The sequence below is a fragment of the Euphorbia lathyris genome, chromosome 2 (genome assembly GCF_963576675.1).
Source record: "Euphorbia lathyris chromosome 2, ddEupLath1.1, whole genome shotgun sequence".
Classification (NCBI taxonomy): Eukaryota; Viridiplantae; Streptophyta; class Magnoliopsida; order Malpighiales; family Euphorbiaceae; genus Euphorbia; species Euphorbia lathyris.
Window position 1 is genome coordinate 112,884,588 of NC_088911.1, and position 15,006 is coordinate 112,899,593.

At 39.7% G+C, this 15,006-nt stretch overlaps 1 protein-coding gene across 1 annotated transcript; it reads left to right on the plus strand.

Moving 5' to 3' along the window:
* The first annotated feature begins 10,520 nt into the window (after positions 1–10,520).
* Positions 10,521–14,267, plus strand: LOC136219505 (uncharacterized). Its single transcript, XM_066006926.1, has 2 exons — positions 10,521–11,364; positions 13,796–14,267. The coding sequence occupies exons 1-2, from the start codon at positions 11,129–11,131 to the stop codon at positions 13,851–13,853; spliced, it is 294 nt and encodes a 97-aa protein (XP_065862998.1). The 5' UTR covers positions 10,521–11,128; the 3' UTR covers positions 13,854–14,267.
* Positions 14,268–15,006: the final 739 nt, after the last annotated feature.

Sequence of the window (15,006 nt, forward strand, 5' to 3'; positions counted from 1 at the left end):
AGTCAATTACGAGTATCAAAACAAGTAATAAACATCAACACGTATATAGAAACGGAAATTGCAAATCATATATTATAAATGTGGAAAGCATAAATGTGGAATACAACCAAGCCTAGTACATAAGAAGAGTGCAAGCTAATTAGCAAGCGAAGAGGGAAGAATCGGCCCTCGGAACTAGCCAACCGGACTCAAGGCCGTCTCTTAGGACTTGGAAGTGGAACTCTCGAGCTTGGTGACGAACGATGGAGCGGAATGTTGATGGAACGCCAGAATAACCGAACAAGCTCTCGAGGTGGAAGAGTTTTATTACATAAACTGAATCTATACTACAAAACTACACAACAACTATCTAAAAGAAGCAAAATGTAGCTATGTACAAGGTGTATATGGTAGAGGGTAGAAGGTGATGTGTGTCTTAATTGAGTGCTAGTCACTCTTATTTATACATCAAGCTAGGGACACAAATGTAACTTCACAAGGTGCAAGTATGGAGCAACATCATTGAGTGCAGAAATCCCATAATACGCCCCGCGTATGGTGATACACGCCCCGCGTATATGCCCATTCCGTCAGAAATCTCCTGCATGTGGACCAATTCCGTGTCTAATTGTCTCAAACACGCCCTGCGTAGCTGAAGTACTCCCCGCGTGTTTGAGTCTCTGAAGTTTTATTGCTTGAATTGGAGCTTTTACGCCGTGCGTAGCTGAAGTATGCCCCGCGTATGGAGAGTTGACTCCGGGAGACAATACAGTCTGACTTTCAGGATTCGGCCAATTATTTCCGACATGTGTCATACGCCCCGCGTAGAATGGCATACGCCCCGCATATGCTGAGTCAATTCCACGTGGTGTCTGCGGATAAGGCAATTATTTCTGACACCGTGTTTTACGCCCCGCGTATGGAGTGGATTTTTGCTCCTTTCTCGTACCTGAAATACAAATCTTGAGAGCCGAGTTAGCTTGACGTTTTTATTTCCTAAACTAATCAAAAACGAGGAAAATTAACTGAAAGTACGAGATTTATTTTTATTTCTTTATTTAATCAAAACACTTTATTTTTATAATTAAACTTATTTATTTTATCCAAAATCAACCCGTAATTCACGCTAAAAGATAGGGGTAAAATACCCCTATCAAACCTCCTCGGACTTTAAAGTTTTACTTGTCCTCAAGTAAAAGAAATCGAAAGACAAGGGATTGAGAAAATTAAGAAACAAACCGAAGGTTGGTTTTACCAAGTGCGTGATTTCAAAGTTATGGTTTTGTGCAAAGGTTTCGGTAAGTACCTACGCAAACAATTGAGTACGAAACTTATTTGAAACCTCCATGATCAAGATTTAATAGGCAATATTAACGAGGGTTGATTATCTTTTGAGAACCCGATAGTACCTCACCAAAGGATTTCGCTCTTACGCTCAATTTTAGGTGGGTCGGTGTTTTAGCACACTTCTTTGCACTTACTCGAGATCATGTCGAATTTGCATTTTCATCCGGGTTTTTCCTCCTAAAATATGGTTAGGCAATATTAAAAATGAACCCGGAGGGGGGTTGTAATGTGGGTGGCTTCTTTAGTGGTTAGTTTAAAGGAACTCGAGTTCAAAAATACCGTTTTGTGATTGCCCCGTATCATTGTTTATTTCGGCCTTGGCGAATTTTACAAAATATACTTTAAAATTGCTCGGGTGGAGCTTGAGAATGCCTTTTTATTTTTATTGTATCCTTTGTTTTGATAGAGGCACAAAAACAATATTTTGAGAACTTACGGTGCTCATTTGCTAAGGCCGTGACTTATTTCGGGTAATTCGGGTGCACTTTGATTATGTCGGTAATTGAACAAGAGGAAAAATGATTAAATGTTAAGAAGGTATTAACAAAAAAATTGGTTAATAGGCTCGAAGGGGTTTCCTAATGTTCAATGAAAACGAGAAAAATAAATTAAGAAAAATTAGCCTAAGTGGGTTCGGTTTATCATCTATTGCCTTTTTACCACAAATAAGTGTACTTAACCCGGTATTGGATGCAAATTCTATGAGTCGAGTGAAGTCAAAGCTCTCGAAAAATTGTGAAAGAATTAGAGTTCTCGTACGAACTCTTTTAGGCTCAAGAATACCTCACAAAGATTCGGGTTTAACTTGTGTACTATCAAGTCTTCGCTAAATTCTCAACTATCCCGTTTTTATTGCCTTTTCAAAGTTCATTATGGAGATAACATTCGGGTTTAAGACTCAATGCCTTAGTTTAGTACTAACTTTTAGCTTTGCACAAATTCCCTAACTTTAAGATCAAGACTAAAATCTCTTAATCGAATCATTCCTTTATGTTCCGTCGCTTTTATTTTTGATGACAAATAACGGAACTTTAATTAATTTCCGAAGGAGGGATGGCGTGTCGGGAAAATTTTAAAGAGTCAATAAATGAGTTTAATTATTTTGTTGTTATTTTTATTTTTGTTTTTGGTAGTGCAAAACAAACGTTAAGTGTGGGGTTGCACGTCCCTCCGCGTTATTTAAAATGACGCCTATTCCAAGGGCGTCGCAAAAAGAAACTAAAACAAAAACAAAAATAAAGCTAATGAAGGGAAAGAAGACCCTTAGTGGCAGGGGCCCTACGCGAGGCGTGCCCAGGGGGGCGCCCCGCGTAGGGTAGCATTTTTAGTGCGTTTTGAGTCAGAGACTCAAATACGCGGGACGCAGGAACAGGGCGCCCCGCGTGTTTGAGTTTCTGAGCTTTGTTAAGCATAAAAAAAGTGGGTACGCGGGGCGTACCATGGGGTACGCCCTGCGTGGTGTTATTCGAAATAATAAAAACGGAAATAACTAAAGCACAAAACACAACGAAACTTAACAATTTTAAATAGAAACAAAGTCGTACATTAAGAACATGAGAACAACATAGGAAATAGCAAAAGAAAATACATAAAGAAAACAGAAAAAAAGAGAGAAAGAAAAACGGAAACTATGGTTGTGGTGGAGGCGGATTTCCGTGGAGGTTGAAGTATGAGGCGAAGGAGTTGGTGAGGGCGTCGAATCGAGCATCGAGATGGACCCGATCCTCCCGTTGTTATGCTTCGATGGAGTCGAAGTGGGTGTTGAGGGTGGCGAATTGGGAGTCATAATGAACCCGGTCGCGGCGTTGGTTATCCTCCAAGATATCCAACCGAGCATAGATGGCATTGAAGTCATGGTTAGGTGGAGGGCTAAAGTTGAGACCCAAATCTGAATCCGAATCCGAACCCCCTTCCTCGTTTGCATGAGCCGCCCCCGAAGTCTCTCCCGAGCCTGAAGTGGGGCGGTTAAGGGACTTAAAAGCATTTTTCTCCACGGGCCGAGGCAAAAGGCTTAGGAGACGAGCAATGGTAGCCTCGCCAAGAGCGAAAGTGGCGAAAAGAGTGACTAGATGGCCCAACCCGATCTTGCCCTGCTTTCGGGTGGAGATGTGGTGGAGTTGGACGGCCACAAGATAGGAGAGGTCATAGGCACGGTTGTTGACACAACAATAGAGTGCCAAAAGTTCGTCCTTGTTGACCTTGGTGGATTCCGACTTCCCCGAAAAGTAGATGGAGATGAAGCGGTGGAGAAGTTGGAGGATTGGATCACGAATGAGAGAGGGGCGGAGGTTGGAGACATCATAATCCTCGGACCCGGTGATGGAGGTCCAAAAATCACGAGCGGAAACATCCTCGGGCCAATGGGAGATACCATTTTCCGCTTGTTTGGTGAAGTGATTGCGGAGCCATTGGGTATCAATGGTGAAGGGGTGGTTGTGAAGGCGGAAATTGAAGAGGGCGGCACCGGGGACGTTGTTAGAGGTGAGGGTGGTGTAGAACTCCAAAACTAAGGAGGGGTAAACGTGGTGCCGTGTAAGAAAGTGATCGTACCAAGAGAGGGCACGGAGGCGCTCCACGAAAGCCCCGCCAAGGCCGAAACGGTCAAGAGTGTTCCGCTCAATGTATGGGAGCTCCATAAAGTGGGCGGCGGAAAGTGTTTGGTAGTGCTCGGTCTCCCCCTCGGTTAGGAGATGAAAAGGAGCCCGGTGTAGGCGGGTAAGTGGTGGTGTCCCCTCCCGCTCGGGTGATGGTGGTGGTTGTTGATTTTGTGCGGAACGGGAAGAACGGGCCCTAGTGGATCGTGGGGGACGCATGTCGGCGGTATGTTTTCGCCTAACCATGGTGGGAAAGATAGGAGAGGAGTGGGTGAGGGGTAGAGGGTGTAGGTAGGTTGTGTGAGTGAGAAAGAGAGGGAGAGGAGGGGTTTAAATAGGGAAAAAGTGGGAAATCCAAGCAAAGCTCGGATTCCCAGAGGGGTACGCGAGGCGTGAAGGGGCCACGCCCCGCGTATCCCTCCCCCTGAGCTTATTTTTCGCAAGAATTGGTGGGGTACGCGGGATGTGAAAGAGGGCACGCCTCGCGTATCGCACCTCCTGCCCCTTTTTGGTGGAAAAACGGGCTAAGACGCGGGACGTATATGGAGATACGCCCCGCGTAAGAGGGGGAGGTGGAAAGATTTTTTCGGTTTTTGATCAGTTTTCTGATTTTTAATTTTAAGTTTTATGAGTTTTTAATGAGTTTTTATGATTTTTATGTTTAATTATTAATTGCTTAATATTTTTATTTATTATTTAAATTGTAATTAAGGAGGTAGTTAAAATTTATTGCGGAGGGAGTTTGAATTTGAAAAGGTGGAAGTTGATTGGATGGAAAGGAAGGTGGAGTGTGGAAGTGGAAAAGGTGTATAAGGAAGATGAGTGATGGAAAGTTTGAGGGAAAGGGAGTATCCATGGGGAGTTGTAATTCACAACTCCCCGAGGATACGCGCGGCGTACCCTAGGGTACGCCCCGCGTGTCTTCTATGTGGCATTTATTAGTATTAATTGTAAGATACGCGGGGCGTATGGGGTTATACGTCTCGCGTACCTGAAAATTTTTGGGTTAACGTGGGATTTGTTTTTCTTTTGGTTTTATAAAAATAAAAGAAAATAGAAGAAAATAAAATAAAGTGAAGATGAAAATAGAATAACAACACTGCAAAATAAAGAAAAGAAATAAAGTTTATAATACATGTAGAAAAGTGGTTCGAGGAATCCAAAACAAGCTCACAAGGATGCCTTGATAATTGATATGGACATTGAAAACTTTTTTGTGGGAAAGATATTTATTAGGGCAAAGTATAAAAAGAATGTCAGTAGTTTGCTTTATTGGCAAAGAGAGATTTATGGTTTAAAAATTTACAAATAGATGTATATGATATGTTTTTTTCACAAAACAAATTTTTTAAAATTACATTGTTAAGTTCTAATGATAGTAAAGAGCATTTTTATTTTCATTTTAAATTATATTTACATATTGATAAAACACAGATTCCAAAATTAAATTACAGCTATGGAAAATGAAGTTAAATATCAATTTAGTTCATAAACTGTCAAATTATTAAAAAACGTAAAATTTCCATCATATGATTTATGACTTCAAGTTAAGGAGTTAGATTTTTTGGAGGGCTGTGTTTTATTAATATGTAAAAATAATTTTTTTAAACTAATAACATTCTTAGCTGTAATTATAACTTAACCATATAATTAAAAATACTTTATTTATAAATAAAACATATTACATACTCTATTTTTTAAAACCACATATCTATATTGCCCTACAAACTCTATCAAATCAAGCCATAAAAAGAAAAGGTAAGTCAAGGAGAACGTTATGCCAGAGAAAGATGTGGCGATGGGACTGGTGAGCAGTCAGAGGAGGATGTTGAGATGTTGTTGCAGGAAGATTGGAAGAGGAGGAGGGAGGAAACACAGAGGAAAGTGTTGGCGGATATATCTAGGGCAAAAGGAAGTGTGGATTTGGCTTGCAATTCAGAGATGTTTTTTTCTAAGAAATTAACGGATAAAAACATTCCCATGAACATCGAAACGGCACAGTCTGCGAGTCAAACTCGCCGATTATTATGATATGTATAAGTTGGAACTGTCGGGGTCTCGACAATCCCCGAGAAGTTCGAAGCCTTTGTGAGTTGGTAAAATCTCACAAGCCGAATGTAGTGTTTCTTATTAAGACATTCGTAGATCAAGCAATAGTTGAGGGGATTAGAAGGAAACTTAGATTTGATTGTTGTTTCACTTTAAATGCAAGGGGACACAGTGGGGGATTAGCAATGATCTGGAAAGAGAATGCAGGCATGTCAATTAATCTATACTCGGAAAGATATATTGAAATGGCAGTGAGGGATGCGGTAAAAGGGGATTGGCGGTTGATCAGATTGTACGGGTATGCTGGCCGGAGCAGGCATAAGGAGTCTTGGGATTTATTGAGCAGAATAGGGGAGTCTTCTATACTTCTGTGGTGCATTATAAGCGACTTCAACTGCATTCTATCACAAGAGGGGAAATGTGGAGGCCCGAGTTATCCAAACTATCTAATAACGCAGTTTTCCGATGCTATACTGATGAATAATTTGAATGAAATTAAAATGAGAGGAAGTCGGTTCACTTGGGAGCGAGGAAAAGCAACACCAGCATGGGTTCAGGAAAAATTGATAGAGCTTTCTGCTGTGCGGCCTGGTCAAATCGATTTCAGGGAGCTCGTTTGTCAAATATCATTGCAACATACTCTGATCATGCACCTTTGCTGCTAGAGTTGGGGGTGGAGGAGAATAGGCCGAAGTTGCATCATTTTTTCTTTGAAAGAGCGTGGATGAAGGAACCTAACATGAAGGAGTTAGTCTTGAGATGCCGGGCGGAAACCGATTCTGATACAGTAATAAACAAGCTCGACGCGTGTTGTAAGGTGCTCGGTGGATGGGGCACGATATTAAGGGGAAAATTCAGACGTTGGCTTGAAGCATGCAAGAAGCATCTGTTGTTTTTGTGAGATAAGCATGATGATGCCTCGGTTCAGCAATGGTTTGAAATCAAAAAACAACTGAATATTTTGCTTGAACAGGAGCAAGTGTATTAGAAGCAGCGCGCCAAGACATTCTGGCTTCGAGAGGGAGATCTGAACTCAAAGTATTTCCACGTATGCGTAAATATCAGACAAAAAGTTAATTCGATTACACTGTTAATTGACGATACTAGCGGGGAAAAGTCTGAAGAACCAAGTATGCGTGGTATTGTTAATCAGTATTTTGTCAACCTGTTTAATAATTCTTCAAATGGTGATTGCTCGTCTGTAAATATGGTTCGAATTTCTGTAACTGAGGAGATGAATGAGGGCATGGTAAGTCCATTTACTAAAGATGAGTTTCAGAGTGTAGTGTTCTAGATGCACCCGGATAAATCTCCTGGACCTGACGGTTTAGGACCGGGTTTTTTCAACTGTTCTGGCCGGATATTGGACCGGATATTGTGAAGGCCTGTGTGGGTTGTCTTGATCGTAAGGAGTTCTCTGCTGACCTAAATGACACGATTATAACCTTAATTCTTAAGTGTGATAATCTGAGGCGTATGACTGAACTAAGGTCCATTTCTCTTTGCAATGTTCGCTATAAGATCATTGCTAAGGTACTTGCCAATCGGTTAAAATCAATACTCCCGGAGGTGGTTTCTAAAAGTCAGTCAGCTTTTGTGTCAAGTCGGTCCTTAATTGACAGTGTGCAGATTTCGTTTGAGGCACTTCACTATATGAAAAGGAAGCAGAGAGGGGAAAAGGGGCATATGGCTTTAAAGATTGATATAAGCAAAGCCTATTACAGAGTTGATTGGGGATTCCTCAAAGAAGTTATGGTGAAGATGGGTTTCCATGAGAAGTGGGTGGAGTGGATAATGTTGTGTGTTAGCTCAGTAAGCTACTCTATGAGGTTGAATTCTGAATTGATAGGGCCAATCACTCTGCAAAGAGGATTAAGGCTAGGTGATCCGTTATCACCATACTTGTTCATTTTGTGTTCGGAGGTGTTATCCATGCTAATTACTACAGCAGAGGAGGAAGGGTTGATCTCAGATTGTAAGGTGTGTCCAGGAGCTCCTAGTATTTAACACTTATTTTTTTTACAGATGACATCTTCTTGTTTTTTTAGGCTTCTGAACAGGAAAGCCGAAGGGTCGCTGAAATTTTGCACCAATACGAAATTGCTTCAGGATAGGCGGTAAATTTTGCAAAATCAGGAATTTTCTTTAGCTCAAATGTGAAATTGGAGTTCAGGGCTTCGATTGAGAATATACTAGGGGTTACCAGTCCGCTCGACACTGGACGTTATCTCGGACTTCCCTCACTAATCGGACGAAGCAAAAAACAGATCTTCAAATTTCTCAAGGAACGATTAACCAAAAAATTCACTACCTGGTCGTTCCGGTTTTTGTCGGCTGCATGTAAAGATGTCCTGCTTCGTTCTGTGGCTCAGGCTTTGCCTATGTTCTGTATGAGCACTTTCCTTCTTCCGCGTTCAACCACCGATGAGATACAGAAAATGATGAATTCCTTTTGGTGGGGAACAAAGGAGAATGGTAAAAAGAACACTCACCGGTACAGCTGGGAGAAATTGAGTAGAAGAAAGGAGAATGGAGGGTTGGGGTTCAGGGATCTTAGAGAATTTAATCTTGATTTGTTGGGAAAGCAAGGATGGAAGTTTATTGAAAGTCCTCATACGTTGGTTAGTCAAATCTTCAAGGCTAAATATTTCACTAATGTTTCTTTCCTTTCCTCTAGATTAGGCAATAATCCTAGTTATATCTGGAGGAGCATATGGAGTTAAGTCAATTTACCGAGGAAGGGTGTGCGTTGGAGAATAGAGGACGAGACAACGCTGAAAATTTGGTCTGATCCGTGGCTAAATTCTGATCTGTCGAGAATACCATCGTCGCAGGCTACAACTGATAACTAGGAAGCTCGAGTTGCAGAATTATTTATCCCTGGTTCGCGGGTCTGGAACGCGATTCGTATCCGAGAATGGTTCTCTCCAACTGATGCGGAGATAATTCTTAATATCGATGTCCCGTTTACGCAACAGGAGGATCGTATTCTTTGGCACTTCAGCAGAGATGGGATGTTCTCAGTAAAATCAGCATATCGACTCCAGTCTGAGGAGCGAGGGGCGGAAGAGGCACGAGAGGGTTGGAGGAGGTTGTGGGAGATTAGTGTTCCACCTAAAATCAAATTATTCGCTTGGAAGCTTGGGGCGAAATTGTTGCCGTTGAGAACACGTTTGCGGAACCGAAGGGCCTGTACCGAGGATAACTGCATTATGTGCGTTACGAACATTGAACACGGGTGACATTTATTCTCGAGATGCGTATATGATGCTGCTTGCTGGGCCGTCGCGGGATTACAAGCCCGAGAGAGGAATGGGAAGTCATTGAAGAGTGGTTCATGTTCTTGTGCTCGACGTGCAGTTTGGAGGAGGTCAGCCGCTATGTTGTTGTGTTGTGGACTATTTGGTCGCAAAGGAACTGTTAGCTATGGCAAGGAAAGTCCAGCTCTCCGGAAGTGGCTATTGCTAATTCGGAACGGCTGATGTCGGAATGGAAAACAGCAAACATGAGACAGAGTGGTTCGACGTTTGCGCAACTGGTAGGCGCTGATGCTAGGCAAAGCCGCTGGTTTCCATCGAGAACAGACGGGCTAAAATGTAATATCGATGCAACCATTTTTGCTGAAGAGAGGCAGAGGGGTGCGGGGGCTGTTCTGCGGGATTCGCTGGGAATATTCAGGGGCGGCAGATGTGCTGTTGTGGCTGGAATTTTTGCACCGAATTTAGCAGAGGCGCTAGCACTGTGGGAAGGCATGAAGCGGATGTTAGAGAAACAGTATACGAAGGTTGTATTCGAGGTGATGCGAATAATGTTGTTGATGCGGTTAATTCAACTAGATGCGATCGGACCGAGTTCGGAGGAGTCATCGAACGAGGATTACTTATTCAAAACCATGAATGGTCTGTGACGTTTTGTCCAAAACTAGCGAATGAGGTGGCTCATATTTTGGCTCGTCATTCTCATTCCTTTACTAGTCCGTTTAGTTTTGCAGTTTGTCCTAAGTTTTTAAGCTCAGCGTTACGTAAAGATCGTTATGATATTTAATGAAGTTTGTTTCATTGTAAAAAAAAAAAAAAAAAATTGAAAGTTTGAGAATTCATGAATGTAATTTACTGTGGAATTAAAGTATAATAATAAATAAGCATTTCATTTTCGGAATAAAGAGAAGGCAAAGAAAAGAAGTGAAAATCGTAAAGGAATAGTCTGTCTCTGTCAATCTCACTCGACAGCTCATAATAACTAAAGTGCCACCCAACCACGATCATACTATACGCGCATAATATATCCACCCAATCTCATCTCGCCACGTTTCATTTACAACCACATTAACTATCATGCGCCGCCTTTGGCTCCTTACGCAACATGCCTTGCCCTTCATTCTTTCCTTTTTCTTTCTCAAGGACTCTAATTTTTATGGACCCTTAATATGTTTTCATTAAATAAAAATAGTCAAGGTAGAATATAAATAAATTGAAGTTTACATAGAGAATGAAATAATGCATTTTGACTAAATTTAAGTGGAAAGCGATTTTATTTTTAATTTGATTAATTAATATTTAATTTAATTAGACGGTATTGAGAAGTAAAACTTAAACTTCAGAATCAGTCATCATTCTCTTCCCTGCCATGCTCTGTTCTGTTTTGTTCTGTCCCTTCTATTTTGTTGTATCTTCTTCTCTGCTTTTTGGGTGGATTTAGATTTTGTTTTCAAATGGTTTCTTTTTCACGCTCATTTCGTTTTCTGTTCGTTACAGTTAATCTAATCTTCTATGCCCTAACGCTCTTCTCCTTTACCATTCATTTCTTCTAAACTAACAACAACTCTATCTTTTACTATCCATTTCCTCTCACTTTTGGGGGAAAGTCGTCTTTTTCGACCTCTTCCCTCCCTCTTTTGCCTTTTCTCCTGTTTATCTTTTCGGGGTTCTTGCTTGATCATGTCCAGAATGAGCGTTGACTTTGTACTTGAGTTTTCGAGATAGGATTTTCTACTTCTTTTTAGGGTTAGGGTTGGTTGTTTCTTTGTGATTTTTTTTAGAAATCTGGGGTTCTGGGATTTTGTTTGAGAACTAAATCGCCCTAATTACCTGTCTGTTAACGTTCTTCTTTGAATTAGTTCATATAGCAGCCGACTTTTCGAGAATTTGGTGTGTGAGCGGATGGATAAGGGTGCTAATGATGCTAACGGATTCACGAATAACTCTATGTTGATTGCGGACTCCGAGAAAGTTGAGAATCATCATACTGACGAAAGAGAAGATGATAGTGAATCGAATACTTTGTTACCTCCTAGGACAGGTGGGATGTCACGGAATCCCAAGAGAGTGAGGAGAAAAGTTCAGTGGAACGATAATAATGGGAATAAGCTTGCAGAGGTTTTAGTATTTGAACCAAGGTAATGAATGTTTCCCTTCTGATAAATTACAATTTTTAATGATTTGGCTTTTTGTTTGTGTCTTGTGCTTGTTTTTCTTTTCTTTCTGTTTTTGGGTTAATTTTGTTCAGATGTAAGTTTTTTGTTTGAAAACTTGTTGGTACTAATTCATATAATTTGTAATGCAACTTGCTGCACAATAATTGGTTGGGAAACTTATTTTATCTCAGTAATCATTTGGAAAGCTTATTTTTCTTTTATTTCCATTAATTGCTAAACTGCTTACATGTAATAGACTTTCCAGTCGTGGTTGGGAAGTTTATGTTATCTCATTAATCGCTTGGAAAGCCTATTTTTCTTTTATTTCCCTTAATTGTTCAACTGGCTACATGTAGCAGACTTTCCAATTGTGCCTTTTTCTATTGATGGACTGTAATTGTTCTTATTCAAATTATCAAATGCAAGGCTGTTTGTAGAAATAAATTTGAACTGTGAAGTTCTTGAATTTGAAGTAGGTTAGCATTATCCAGTAATAAGTTAGGATATTTGATGCAGAACCTCTTGGAACAAAAGATCTGCAAGTAATTTTACAGCTCAATTAAATTTAAGGAAGATCTTGTTGTATCCATTTGTCATGGTATCATTGAAAACATGGACCTAATTTTGCTGAAGTCACAGGGAAAATTATATATTCACTATTCTGAGGGTTCTTGTTGGTCTTTGTATATTTAATATTCACAAATCACAACTCTTAAATTTCAGGATTGAGCATTCCCTTTAACTATGGATTTATTTGTTGTCTTTGCTAAACTAATATTTATTAGTCGAGATTATATATAGCCTAATGAAGGTTTTTGGCCACCTGAGGTTATTTCTTGTTAGCATAACCTTGCTACATTAGCGCAAGTGCTTCTTTACCTTAATCTGATGCTCAAATAAACATATAACTTCTGTATATAAAGGACGACTTGACCCTGCATTTAAGTCCAAGATTATATCGTGTGCACGTGAGGAAGCTCATAGTTTAGTTGCTTGAACAGCTTAATGGATTTTATCTGAAATATTTTCTGCTTCCAATTTGAGACTCGATAGTTGAATATTGAGTTTATTTTTAAATCACTTACATGACTAGGGAAATTGAAACTAGAAACTATAGAACTAGTGATTACATTTTGTGCAAATACTTGTGTGCTCTTTCTTTTAGGATCTGTTGTAAACTCTGGTAATCATGCGATTTTAGCTGTCGTTGCATCTGCTGTCCAGCCCTATCTGTTTGTTTGCCTTCTAAGAGACCTTTCAAATATGAAGTTAAGGAAACTATGTACAAGCAGGAGATCGTGATATAATTTTTATTAAAATCTAGCTGATTATGTTGTTCTGTTTGCTGTCTTACATATCTATCATCAGGTTTTCCTCTTCCCACTCACTATTCATGTGATGTCTCCTTATCTTGACCTGCTTAATCCTGATGTACTGTCACCGGGTTGGCTATTTCGGTTCTGACCTACTATCTTCTCATTTCCAAACCATTTTGTCTTTATCAAGAAATATGGACACAACTTGTCTGTTTTGTCTCATTCGAGTTTTATTCACTTCTGCTGTGAGTATCCAGCGGATATGCCACAACATACCCTGCTCATGTAAAAAAAAACATAGGAAAGCCAATGAATGACTGCTTGGTCATGCTTCTTTTAACTCAGAATGCTGTTGGAATATGAATTTGAATATTGTTGGTTAATAAAGAGGAGCTTGCCAAAGGAGAAACAAAACCATTTATTAGCGGCTGTCATTGTATCCATTCTATTCATTACATTGAGGAGGCTGAGATTAAAAAAGAGAAATGGAAATAGACTGATCTGTTCTCTTCTCCCTTTTTGTTACTAGATACCATTTGTCAAACTTGGACTTGGAATTTTAGAGAAATCCCACTACATATTGAAAACGAGAAAGGGCAATATATTGATCTGTTCTTTATAAGTTTTGTTTCCTAGCCTTGTGCAGTATGTGTTTTAGTATTCTGAAACCTAAGTATGTAGAAAATACTCGCTCATTGTTCATGGTGATGCTGTCAGAGGCCCTTCTGCACTGCACTGCACGTGTGGATATTGGTTACAACTACGACTTTGCATTAATGCAAATGTAGTCATGATAATATTACCGTCTTGTCACTCAGGCATGTCTTCAGATGTTGCCCTGCCCTCTATGTTGATATTAAAAATGCGCAGAAAAAACCTAATAATATGTGTTCCAGTTTTTTTAGCTTAAGTACCTCACCTTCGTGTTTTTTTTCCAGAAGAACTTCAAGTATGATAAATTGCATTGAGAAATAACTATGAGAGTGCAATAACTTATGTGTGGTAGCAGTTACTTCAGCAGCTCATGTATTCATAGGCTTAAAAGTTAGAGTGGCTGTTTTTGTTCTTCCTTCTCTGATTGATGTTTTTGGCTGCAGTGATCATAGTGATTCTGAAGAAGAGGAGGCGGATTCTTGCATCTGTAACATAATGTAGATATATTAGCACAGTTATTTGTAGATATCTGCGGGATAAGTTAACAATTGACAATTAGAAGCAAATGCGCCTGTTTTCAACTTTTCTGTTGCAAGGACCGAAGGTCTCCGAAGCATAAGAAAGCAACTTTATACATTTGCAGCATCTTTATGTTGCTAATCAAAATGGAGTTCTTTTATGTTTGGAAGTTATGGCAATGTTCATCTGAAGCAGCTTTTAACCGAATGGATCTTTTCTCATCTGAGGAATTGAAACAGATAACAGTAAGGAAGATGAGACTTGCACAATGTGTTTAATGTACGAATAATTCTAATCAATTTTTCCACTTATACATATGTTGAGACACAGGAGATGAACATGAGAGATTACTTGTAATGATTGTTTGCTGAAGTTAAATACAAATGTCTTACCCTATTATGTAGCGTTAGATTTTCCATTTATACAAAGATGAAGTATTTCAAAATGAACTGCATCTGGGAGCTATTTGCAGGAGCATGATTGTCTTGAAAGGACTTGTTTTAAATTGATGATTGTTGTGTGATACAGGTTAGTGATAGGCTAGCGCTTTAGAGATCAACATTCTGTTCATGAACTAGTCATATTGTTCGCAAGCTTGTTAATGAGTTTGTTCGCGAGCTCGTGAAAAGCTCATTAATTTAATTTATTTAATTTATGAACTTCGCTCGTGAACAACTCGTAAATTATATTAATTTGAAATTTTTTAACACGATTACATAGTTCCGAAATCTACAAAACAAAGTTTATATAAAACTATATTGTTTTACATTTCCTCTATAGAAATATTATTATTAAAAAAATAATTGAACCACACTTGCTCATGACTATATTTGTGAATATTATAATCGAGAGTTTTCACAAGCTTGTTCATGAACCAATAATCGAACCGTTCGCGAGTTTTCGAATCAAGCTTCGCCGTGCTTAAGCTCAGCTTCTTTATAAATCGAATCGAACACTGTCGAACTTTTATGAAGCCGCTCATGAGCGGCTCGGATCAGTTACAGCATTGGGCCTGACCCAATTGTCGCATGGTCCTAGGAGGGTTGAGGGTTTACACGAAAGTGCCTAAAGGAAGTGAGGGAAAAGAATGATGAGCGGCTAAATTAGTTTTTGCTTAAAGAATAAGGAGAGAGAT

Coding starts and splice junctions, on each gene's coding strand:
- LOC136219505 (XM_066006926.1), top strand. CDS start 11,129: ATGGATAAGGGTGCTAATGATGCTAACGGATTCACGAATAACTCTATG. Junction 11,365..13,795: donor GTTTTAGTATTTGAACCAAG/GTAATGAATGTT, acceptor TTTTGGCTGCAG/TGATCATAGTGATTCTGAAG.